Here is a 12,662-nt window from a genome sequence, read left to right as displayed (position 1 = left end):
CAGAAAGACACCCCACAAAGATAGAAATAACACACAGGTCCTTCTGCAACAGAGTGACGACGGCGAGGAACCAGACGCATCGACGACGCGCCGCGCGCTGCATCTTCGAAACCTTGGAACGAAGATGATCTCCTACGGACGGGAAGTTGTCGAAACTCGAACTCCAGAGAGCCTCCATCCTTCGCCAAGCCAGCACCACCGCCGGACTCCAACACCAGCAGCTCCGGTTTCTAGATCTGGATCCACCACTCCGGGATCCAGCCGGGGAACAAGCGCGCACGGCAAACACCCAAGACCGCGAGCACGGGGGAAGACGCCTGCTTGATGCCGAAGCTCCGAAGACCGCCCGCACCAGAGAGGAAGAAGACGACCCCAAAATACCGACCGCCGACGCCTCCGCCTCCAAGACGCCTCAGGCAAGCACCCTACTCAAGCCTACACTATGTACACGACGAGATCCGGGGTTCCCTCACCCTCCCGCTACCGGAGCGGCCGGTGGAGGGAAGGGGAATCAGCGAATCGGCGCCGGCGATGTGTATTGACTAGGTGTTTCCAAGAAATCGCTTCTGACACTGTAGCGGGGGAGGAGACGGGTCCAAGGTCCCTTCCTCACGTGGGCCGCAGGCACGCTACCACAGTTAGGGGCAGCATATGCTTATTAGGCCGCGCTGCTATAGTCAGATTCTACCTATATACATTTTCCTTGTAGTTTATGAATGAACCATCTGCCACAACAACCAACACATGTGTACCACAAAAAAAAACACGCCTGAAATGATGGAAGGCGTTGTAGTGCTCCGGTCCTGCTTACTCAGGTTCGTGTAACACGCCTCAAATACTACTATATGCTTTGTAAAATTAGGGAGAAACTTATATGGCCTAGTCTTTAGCATGGTAGCGGCGCCGGAGGGACGGGATGCCAAACTAAAGAGAAGAATTTCCTAAAAATGAACTTAAGAGGAGAAGGGAGAGATGGTGCGTTAAAAGGCTGGAAGGAACAAATTAAGCAATCAGATTATTGTTTCTTTTGTGAGCAATGAGATATGTAACACTAAGCATGAAATGGGGTGGAGGGGGATGGATCGTCAGCACCAGCTCATATTTTGAAGAATTATAATGATTATCCGTCTGAGCAACACATGATTTCTACATAAAAGAGAAAGAACCATGGCTAGAAGTGGACGACATTTAGACATTGCTTGCCGTACTACCTTGTAAAACAAAATTTGTTATACTTTGGTCGGGATCCTTCTCGAACAGCGTGCACAACACTATAAGTTCCGCCCACAGAGAAGCATAACCATTTCTGTGGTCTATCGATCTCAAGAAAAGGATACATGTAAAGCATCAGTATCTCAACAACCCAGCATAGCGTTTGTGCGTTTGCAAAGTAACTTTAGTTAGTAGTATCCAACTAAATTTGTTAGTACTAACTAGCCACAACAACAGCACACGATATATGGCACACCGAAACCCTGTGTCGCATGCCCTATAAATGAAGGGCGGGCCTCATCTCAGCTACTCATCTCCACCTTCACCAAAACCACACCGGCCGGAAACATGAAGACCTGCTTATTGCTTATCGCTCTCCTCGCGCTCGCGGCGAGCACCACCTCCTATGCGCAGTACCATTACGCAGAATATGGTGGCTATTCCGACCAAGCCGGTGGAGGGGGCGAATGCGAGCAGCAGCAGGTGAGGCTAAGCTCTTGCAAGGACTACGTGATGGAGCGGTGCGCCACCATGAAGGACTTCCCGGTGTCATGGCCGTCGAAATGGTGGAAGGGCGGGTGCGAGCACGAGGTCCGGGAGCAGTGTTGCGAGCAGCTAAACAAGGTGGCACAGCAGTGCCGCTGCAAGGCCATCTGGGGAGCCGTCCAGGGCGAGCTAGGTGGTTTCTTGGGCTTTCTGAGAGGTGATATAGGCAAACGTATACAGAGGGCGAAGAGCGTCCCAACCAAGTGCAACATGGGCCCCGAGTGCGACTTCCATCCTACCAGTCCTAATACTGGCTATTACTGGTGATGTAGCCCCTATGTCAGCGCGCGGCCAGGAAACTTTCACAGATACATCACCTGCCCATGTGGAAGATAAATGTGGCCACCTAGCTATGAATAAAAGCTCCTTTGTGTGATCGTGTGTTCTTCGTGATGGCTTGTGTGCATGTTTGTCCTCTTCTGAATAAAAATATGAATACATATGGGCTTGCTCATGTGTTAAACAAGAAAGAGCAGAGGAGGGAATGAATTATTACCTCAGCAGTAGAGATTTACAATCAATAATCATCATCATGTACCCAAACCTTTGCAATCCATTGAAAGCTCTTAGCGCTTCCTTGTGAGTTATTTAAATACAATCAGAAATATCAAAGTCATGTACACGGATTACGTGATTAAAGGAAAGCAAATACTGAGAACGGGTGCTCCTGCGTTTGTTGAAGAGGCACTTTTAGAGAACCGAAAGGACAAGTGGTGGCTCAAGCCTTCTCTGGGCTGGGTGAAATTCAATTTTGATGGTTCCTTTAAACTTGAGGATTGCACAGCGGGTCCTGGAATGGTGCTTCGAGATGATGATGGCCAAGTTATTTTCTCTGCTTGTTGTCAGTTGTTTAAATATATTGATCCTTTGGAAGCTAAGGCAAGACCATCCGAAGAAGGTTTAACTTTAGCTTTACAACAAAGTGAGTTACCAATTGAGGTGGAATCGGATTGCTTCTGTTATCTCAGCAATTAATGGGAAGCTCCAAGGTCGCTCGTCCCTCGCGCATTTGATCGAGGAGATTAAATTTTTATCTAATGGTGGTAGACATATTTCTTTTGTAAAAGTGGATCGCTCGCAAAATAGGGCTGGTCACTGTCTAGCAAACTTTGTGAGGACAGGATTGTGCACGGTTGTCTGGTTTGGCTCAGGGACGGAAGTTTTGTCTCTGTTTCTCGACCAAGACCTTGTTGTAAGTCCTATTGCTTAATATAAAACCACTTTTGCCTGCAAAAAAAATCATCATCACTGATACAACCTCAACAGCTTGCACAATGACAAATCTAGCTGGTCTCACAAAACAATTAAATCTAAGAACCACATGAATAGATGATCGACTATCTGAAATCTAGTTGCTCGCCCCAAATGTAGAAAGAAATGAACACAAACATGAAAGTGGAATCCCGTGAATGTCAAATTGTCCCTGGTGACTGCAGCTTTCCACTATCCTTATTACCCATCACATCACCAACGTCATCGATGTGGTGTTCCGTTGCATCGACATGAAACTTGATTCATCGTTTCAGGACAGAAGACGATTGCCATCCAGAGATGGTGCACATTAACTTCGATCACATCCACTGCATCTTAAAAATGTTCTCCATGCTCCCTCTGTCACACGCAATCTCCTTTCTGTTAAAAAAATCTCTTATGAAAATAATGTGTTCTTTGAATTTCACCCTTGGTATTTTCTTGTCAAGGATGGGGATTCAAGGGTGGTTCTTCTTAGATGTCATGGAGGTCTTTATAATCTCAATGTGTCGTCTATCAAGCAAGTTTTCAGAAGTATCAAGGTGTCACATGAGCAGTGGCACTCACACCTAGGTCATCCAGCTACCCAAATAGTTCAGCATGTTTTGCATCGCTATGAGCTTCCCTCGGTGTGAGTTAATGAAGCTGTAATTTGTGATGCTTGTCACCAAGGCAAGATTCGTCAACTGACAGTGTCTCTTTCTACTCGTGTTACTACATCACCACTTGAGATTATTTATCTCGATGCTTGGGGTCCTGTCCAAACCTCTATTAATGAACAACAATTTTATATGAGTTTTGTTGATGTTTAGTCGGTTTACATGGCTTTACCTCCTTAACATAAATGTGATGTGTTCCAAGTTTTTCTTCAATTTCAACAACATGTTGAACATCTCTTTAGTAGAAAGATTATCCATGTTCAAGCTGTCCGGGGTGGTGAGTATCATAGACTCAACAAATCCTTTTCTGATATTGGACACAAACAAAATGGTACTGATGAGCATAAACATCGCCACATCGTTGAAACGGGGTTACCGCTTTTAACACATGCCTCAGTCCCCTTTCATTTTTGGAGTAATATCTTCATTGCCACGTGATTTCTTATTAATCGACTACCTAGTCGTGTCATCTCGATGCAAACTCCCATTGAATGTCTCATAGGTAAACTTCCTGATTATATATTATTTAAGTTTTTAGTTGTGCGTGTTGGCCTCACCTCCGTCCATATATTAAACAAAAAATTGACATGACACACATTCTAAATAGTCTGTGTTTCTTGGCTACAGCTTACTTCACGGAAACAACATCAATAAATTTGTCATTTGTTGATGTTGCATATACTCCGTCTCTTCTTGCTAATCATCATGCAGGTGTGGGCATAGGTGCTCATATACTCGCGTGGTAAATCTACACTCTGTCGCGCGGTCCGTCTCCCCCGTCGCCTGCTGCCAGTACAATTACAACTTTTTTTTTTAGGGAATGGTACAATTACAACTTTTTTGTCTCAAAAAAAGTTAGACAAAAAAAAGTTGTAATTGTACCGTTCCCTCAAAAAAAAAGTTCTTCTGCGGTACAATTACAACTGGGTTGGCCTCCCAGGCTGGGCCGTCCCGGGCACTACTGCATCACCAACCCAACCGGCCAGTTCTTCTGGGCCGTCCTTGTCTGATACTGCTACTGGGCCAAAATCCTCTTTTCCTCCACCGCATCCTCGAGTTACGACGTATGGTTGCAGCGCAGCATATCCCATCCGAAGCAGCGACAAGATGGAACTGTAGCGTGGCTGCGTGGAGTACTGGAGTATCACACGCATGGGTCATGCATGCAGCTGACCTAGCTCATTCTGAACCCCGTGATCGCCGTGATTCCATGACATCTCCTCAATGGCATGAGGCCACACGGAGGCAGAATTCATCGCTCTACAAAATAAAAAGTCCTACTAGCTAGCATCAAGTCCATCCTATTCCCGGTGTGAATGTGACACGTGCATTTTACATCTTCAATATAGTAATTTATATGGTTAGTTTTGAATGATATTTGCAACTTATTTGGACAAAAATTGAATTCGGCAAATTCTAAACAGAAACGGGACTTTTTTCAGGTTTTAGATTTTGATGAAAAAATAAAAAAAATTACCCCCGACGCACCACCATATTGGTGCGCCGGCGATAACCTAGGCTATATATGCCCAAACCAGCCGACGCACCTTCTCTCTCTTACATTTCCCCTATCTTCTCTTACACTTCTCCTCCTCCTCCTCCTTCTCTCTTCCTTCCTCCGGCCACCTTTTCTTCTCCTCCATTTTTCCTCATCTTCTACCTTCTTCCCCTCTAATCCATCCCTTCGGCGAGCATCTCCTCAAGCTACTCACCGGAGCACCTCCTCAATTATCTCACCGGCGAGCACCTCCTTTCACCCCGGCGACCACCTCCTCCCACACCGGCGACCACCTCCTCTCTGTAAGCAGATGACAACGGTGGCGGCGACACATCACCCAGGGCACGACCTAGAGCTTGACCAACGACCTAGAACCCAATCGACCTAGATCAAGATCTAGATCTGCTTTTTTTAATCCTTGAAATCATACCGCGGCGCACCAGGCTGATGCGCCGGAGATAAATCGAGTTACCGCCGGCGCACCAGATGGTGCGCCGGTGATAAGTGATGACCCACAAGTATAGGGGATCGCAACAGTCTTCGAGGGAAATAAAACCCAATTTATTGATTCAACACAAGGGGAGCCAAAAAATATTTGTAAGTCTTAACAGCGGAGTTGTCAATTCAGCTGCACCTGGAAACAGACTTGCTCGCAAGAGTTTATCAGTAGCAACAGTTTTATAGCAGTAGCAGTAGTGAAATATCAGCAGCAGTGTAACAAAGACAGCAGTAGTGATTATAGTAAACAGCAGGATTAAAATATTGTAGGCACAGGGATGAATGAACGGCCGCTGCATGGATGAGAGAAACCATGTAACAATCAAAGTAGGGCATTTGCAGATAGTAATAAAACAGTATCCAAATACTAAACAATCCATAGGCATGCGTTCCATATTTAGTCGTACGTGCTCGCAATGAGAAACTTGCACAACATCTTTTGTCCTACCAGCCGGTGGCAGCCGGGTCTCTAGGGAATCTACTGGAAATTAAGGTACTCCTTTTAATAAAGCACCGGAGCAAAGCATTAACACTCCGTGAACACATGTGATCCTCACATCACCGCCTTCCCCTCCGGTTGTCCCAATTTCTGTCACTTTGGGGCCTCGGGTTCCGGACAGCAATATGTGTATACAACTTGCAGGTAAGATCATAAAACAATGAATATCATCATGAAACTATAACATGTTCAGATCTGAGATCATGGCACTCGGGCCCTAGTGACAAGCATTAAGCATAACAAGTTGCAACAATATCATAAAGTACCAATTATGGACACTAGGCATTATGCCCTAACAATCTTATGCTAATACATGACCAATCTCATCCAATCACTACCATCCCCTTCAGCCTACAGCGGGGGAATTACTCACACATGGATGGGGGAAACATGGCTGGTCGATGGAGAGGCGTCGGTGGTGATGATGGCGATGATCTCCTCCAATTCCTCGTCCCGGCGGAGTGCCAGAACGGAGTTTCTGGTCCCGAGACGGAGTTTCGCGATGGCGGCGGTGTTCTGGATGGCTTCTGGCGATTTCGTCTAACCCCCATGCGTTTTTAGGTCGAAACCCTTAAGTAGTCCAGAGGGGGGCACCTGGGGCTGCCCGAGGCGTCGCCACCATAGGGCGGCGCGGCCCAGGGGCCCACCGTGCCGCCTTGTGGGGTGGCCGCCTCGTGGCCCCCCTCCTTCTGGTCTTCTGGCTCCGTTATTCTTCTGTGAAAATAGGCCCATTGGAATTAATCCCGGGGATTTTCCTGAAAGTTGAGTTTCTGCACAAAAACGAGACGCCAGGGCAATTCTGCTGAAAACAGCGTTAGTCCGTGTTAGTTGTATCCAAAATACACAAATTAGAGGCAAAACAATAGCAAAAGTGTTCGGGAAAGTAGATACGTTTTGGACGTATCAACTCCCCCCAAGCTTAGCTTATTGCTTGTCCTCAAGCAATTCAGTTAACAACTGAGTGCGATAAAAGAACTTTCACGAACACATTTGTTCATATGATGTAAATATTCTCATGATATGGACAAGTACTTAAGCAATTCATAATAAGATAAATGCAAATAAAATCATCTAATAGCTATGTCAATCATGGAAAAGGTACCAACAAATTAATAATAAGCATCATGAATCATGTCTATCAGCAGGATTGCAATGTTCATAAAAAGACATGATAAAGTGGTATTTCGCTTTCCCGTATTTGTACAGCAAAACATAAATGCCCAGGCACCTTTGAAGTTCATGGAAAGACTGGAAGTAGAGATTATCAAAGATAAAAGCATCAAAGTTATACCACAGTTAATCACATTTTGGGACAAGCATATTATACTAAGAATGAAAGTTGTGCTCTCAAGAAAGTGCTCAAAGAAAGGATGGTGACTCAACATAAAAGTAAAAGATTGACCCTACGCAGAGGGAAGCAGGGATTAACATGCGCTAGAGCTTTTCATTTTTAAAACAGAAGAAAAATTATTTTGAGAGGTGTTTGTTGTTGTCAACGAATGATAGTGTGCACTCAAACTACCTCGTCAACCAGACTTTCAAGAGCGGCTCCCATGAAGGACGTTATCTCTACCAGCAAGGTAGATCATCCCTCTTCTCTTTTGTTTACACACGTACTTTAGTTTTATTATGGATGACACTCCCTCCAACCTTTGCTTACACAAGCCATGGCTAACCGAATCCTCGGGTTTCTTCCAACATTCTCATACCATTGAGGAGTGTCTATTTGGAAATTAAGTTGCTTACTGATAAATCAGGGCAAAACATGTGAAGAGAATTATTGATGAGAGTTAATTAATTGGGGCTGGGAATCCCGTTGTCAGCTCTTTTTGCAAAATTATTGGATAAGCGGATGTGCCACTAGTCCATTGATGAAAGTCCGTCAAGAGTAAATGACAAGGTTGAAAGACAAACACCACATACTTCCTCATGAGCTATAAAACATCGACACAAATTGAGAAGTATTTTGAAGGTTTAAATGTAGCGCATGAGAATTTACTTGGAATGGTTTGAAATGCCATGCATAGGTATTTATGGTGGACACTTTGGAATAACTTACTTTTCAGGGGTTTGGAAGCACGAGCAGCGTTCCCGCTCAGTACAAGTGAAGGCTAGCAATAGACTGAGAAGCGACAATCAAGAGAGCAGTAACTATCATAATCATGTTTGCGGCAAAATAAATTAATGGAGGCATAAAAGTGATACAAGAACTCTGAGGCAAAGTAAATCATCGAGGCTTAATTGACTTTTGTTCAGTCATATGCATGCGTGAGCATGTGCCAAGTCGATTCAAGTGAATTATTCAGAGGAGGATACCACAATGTCATACCTATTTATGAATAAAACAATGCAAGCAAACATCTATGACATGCTACTCATATTAATAAACTGGAGCTAGACATGAGAGATCATGAACTACTAGACTTTCTTAAATGACATATACCTCACATGAACCAACTAAGCATGCTCACATGGATTAGTATATGTACAAAAATGAAAACAAATAGAGTTCATACTAGCCTCTCACAACAGTCGAGTTGTCGTAGATCGTCATTATTGCCTTTCACTTGTGTAGCTTGAATAATATGGAATGAAAACCAAGCTCCAGCCACCGGAGACCTCTGAACTCCATAATAAACTTTACAAAACCAAAGAAGAACAACAAATATTTTTTGTTTCTTCGAATTGGAAACAAGAACAAAAGTATGCAGTTTTATGCGAAAATCGACTACATATTACTTGATCTATATGGGCTCATAGGTATGCAGTTTGATGCAATAATGATGGTTGGAAGGGATGAAATATCAGAAACTGTCTTCCAATACTTTGAGTTGCATTAAAGGGTTTTTGTCGGGGAACAATGAACTAACTACTATGGCGGGACATGTATGTCTTAATGATTTCTATACTTTCTCATGAAAATAGCTCTAGGACACATCATAAGTGGTGTATTTTCTCATATCTATGGCTGCACCTAATTTTGAGCTCCACCCTAAAGGAATGAAACTTGACAAGATATTCACATGTTTTGTAAAAATATAAATGCTAAATAAATTCATGACACCCTTGTGTCACATATAATTTCGCAAACAAAAAATTGAGATTGTTCCCTTTCTGCATAGAGGATTAGGCTTTCTCTCATTGGGTGCTATGCGAGAAAGCCTAATCCTCTATGCAGAAAGGGAACAATACTTGAGACGCCAAGTTTTTGCCCATGATACCTTGAGAATTATTTCGAGCCCATATTACTTTATACGAGTACAATACTTGATCATCTTGCGTTCCCAGGAGGATCCCATTTTTTCTTCAATATTTCAAATTGCCACGAATTTTGGGGTTTATGAGGTGCATAGCACCCATGTGCAAAAAATTGGGGTCCCAAGCAAAAAAGACAAGTTTATGAAGAATATAGTGTGAATAGTACATGGACATGGGGTTTGTTCGATTTTGTCATTTTTACACCATCGTACAATGATAGTAATTTCCTCGAGAATTTTTTTTATACAAGTACAATACTTAATCATCTTCCGTTAAAAAAAACAGATTTTGTAACCTTTATTAAAATTATCATGATTTTTTTTGGATGTATATGGTGCTTGGCACCCACGAGCATTGATGTATTTTCCCATTTACTTGTTGCTATTTACTTTTAGTACTTTATTTTATTGCAAACTACAAACCCAAAACTCCAAAACCACTTCACCTTTTTATTGTTTTACTTATAAAACTTATTATCCAAAATCTTCAGCTCTTCGTGGGTTCGATAATATTTTTTATTAAAAAATACTACAACTGACCGCCTGTAATTGGGAGCTATCAAACACCTCCTTCTCCGTAAAGTCGTTAATCAAAATATTCTTTTCATCCTCCAATAACTTTGGAATATCTCCATTATAATCCTCAATTATCAAGAAATTATTTGGCGCCGATGCTCCAAATTGTTTCTTGTAAACTTAGGTAATGAAAACTTTTAAGCTAGCCTCTCCAACTATAGTTCCCTCATCATGTTCTAATTGAAAAATATTTTTCTTTTTATGTTTGCCATCCTCGACAAGGTGAACATATTTTGTATTATTCCCTCCCTCCAGCATATGCTTTACTTTAGCGCGCTGACTCCACATAGTCAACTCCTCACGCCTCAGCTTGGCCAAACAATCATCAGCGTTTCTCTTTACAACCCTTTCGGCTTTAGATAGAGGAATACTTTCAGCTCTGATGTCGAGTTCATCAATCGAAAGGAGCAACCTCTCCTTTTTCTTTTGATAAAATCCACTTTTTAAACAGAAGGCTCGATGAGCCCGACTTTGAATTAACAAAGCCATCAACCGGCCAGGCGTACAACGATACAACGAACAACCAAAGGAAAGAAAAAGAAACAAAACTGGGGTTGCCAGCTAACGATACAAGCCCAAGCGATGCAAAGCTATAGCCTAAACTAAGATACATGGGCGCCCGAGACTACAGCTAAACATCGGCAGCTCGGCTGGAACTTCAAGCAACGAGCCGCCACTCCGTGGAGCCGCACCAGACTGGATTGGCGCAAGGCCGACATGCCGAGGACCACCCACACCGAGGGAGCTGGCTAATGGCGCAAGTGAGCATACGAGCCTCCAGAGTTCAAAGGGGGAAAGAACTTCACGACAACGCCTCCAGGAAGGGGAACGGCGCTCACGAGCGTCGCCGTTGTCGGCACAGGGGAGCCGTGCAATGCTTTCGCGGAAGTCTTAACCCCACCCCAAGGAAAGCCAAAGGCTTTGCACCTGCCATCAGGACAGCCACCGGCTGTTTAGAACCACCGTTGTCCCCCGGTGCCACGACACACTCTCCGACAGCCACCCTAGGCACGAGAGAGGCCGCGCAAACCGGAGGAACACCGTCTATATGAAGCTAGTGACAGCAAGACGCAGGGCATCGACTAGAGGTATTCCGAGGAGGACCTCGGAGAGAACGCAGGTCAGCAAGGTCGTAGACAGAGCCCCAGGGGAGGCAACCAGAGGCAGGACGTGTGTCATGGCCACCCTCCAACAAGGTGAACGACATCCAAAGACGTCGCCGTGGCCGGCAATGGCCGTAGCCTTGCGGTGCTTTCGCGGACACACCGTCGCGCACGCTAGCGTCCCTGCAGGCCAAACCTCGCGGGCCAACCAGTCCTTCAGGCGCAACTCCGGGACGCGTCGTCCCCACGAGCGTCACAACTGGCCGGGGAATCAAGCAACTTGTGGCGACGAGACATGCCGCCACTCCGATGAAGCGCCACCCACACAGCCATCGAACCCAGATTCTGTCAAGCGGAGCAAACCCGAGAGAATCGTGCAAGCTGTCCCTGCCCCTGCCAAAGGACAACTGCAGCTAGATAGGGCTTCGGACCGCGCCGGTCACCGAGGTAGCCCCAGCGCCGGCCACCAGCACAGCTAGCCAGGGAGGAGGCCACACCCAGCAGCTCCAGCCGCATCTGGCCCTCCAACCCGCGAAGGCCCAGATGGGGCCCAGACCTAGGCCCGCCGGCCCAGATCTGGGCCCGCCGCCGCCACCCCTGGCCACGGCCGCCCCGGCGTCAAGGGCGCGCCAGCACCGGTGTCTGGGCTGCCGTGCTGCGCCGCCACCACGCCAGGATCCGGAGGCACACCCGCGCCGGCCGGAGGAGGAGGGGCGCCGACGCCGTTGCAGGCCGCCCCGCGAGGCCTGCAGCAGCTCGCGCAGAGAAGAACCACCGCCGCCGGCACCGCGGGGCTTTGCCCGGCGGCTCGCGCCGGCGGCGGCAGCGGGGAGGGGCGGGGGAGGAGGGCTGAGGCGGGGAGGAGGAGGGGTCGCCCCTGTCGCCGCGGGGGCGACGCGGAGCGACTACGGGTGGAAAGCTCAAGATAAAATCCACTCCATCTTTTTGCCCATCCACGAAGATATTGCATAAGATGTCTAATCTTATTCTGCCATGTCTCGACGGGTGAGCTTCCTACATGAATTGATTCCCATTCTCTATTAATCATATCATTGAACCCATCTCAGCGCAACCAAGACAGTTCAAAAGAGAAAATTCATATAACTTGTAATTTAAACATCGAGACTAGCTTGGTCAGTTCATTTATCAGTGTTTTGAGGAATGCAGGGACCGTAATGCAGACTCTTCTATCTATCTATGTTCACGTGTTGTGTGCGGATAAATAGCCATGCTCAGAGGTACTTCCTCAAGGTCGTCCAGAAGCTCGGCCTAGCCGCCGGACTCCTGCAGCAGTGCCCAAGCCGTGCCGCGGACGTCATCACAGAGCTCGCTGGTCGGAATTGGCAGGGCACTCGCAGCACTAGCCAGCCAGCGTCGTTCATAGTACCATCAGCTGGACCTCTCGGTGAGTCCTTCCTGAGTTTAGTGGCTAGTGACGCTGCCTTCCGATTATCCCCAATTGCCACGTATTCTGAATTTCTCAACAATCAGCAACTTAATTTTCGTATCAACTTCATTTGGGCTTGTAGTGTAACGTGACACTATGCTCTGAATGTTCTTCAG

At 46.0% G+C, this 12,662-nt stretch overlaps 1 protein-coding gene across 1 annotated transcript; it reads left to right on the top strand.

The window, feature by feature from the left end:
• Positions 1 to 1,560: 1,560 nt before the first annotated feature.
• LOC127304577 (puroindoline-B-like) lies at positions 1,561 to 2,134 on the top strand. Its single transcript, XM_051335220.1, has one exon. The coding sequence runs from the start codon at positions 1,561 to 1,563 to the stop codon at positions 2,023 to 2,025; it is 465 nt and encodes a 154-aa protein (XP_051191180.1). The 3' UTR covers positions 2,026 to 2,134.
• The last annotated feature ends 10,528 nt before the right edge of the window (positions 2,135 to 12,662 follow it).

The sequence above is a fragment of the Lolium perenne genome, chromosome 5 (assembly GCF_019359855.2).
Source record: "Lolium perenne isolate Kyuss_39 chromosome 5, Kyuss_2.0, whole genome shotgun sequence".
NCBI lineage: Eukaryota > Viridiplantae > Streptophyta > Magnoliopsida > Poales > Poaceae > Lolium > Lolium perenne.
This window is presented reverse-complemented; position numbering and strand designations above follow the sequence as displayed.

Bases quoted from the DNA above. Each gene is read 5' to 3' on its own strand.
- LOC127304577 (XM_051335220.1), top strand. From the start codon at position 1,561: ATGAAGACCTGCTTATTGCTTATCGCTCTCCTCGCGCTCGCGGCGAGC.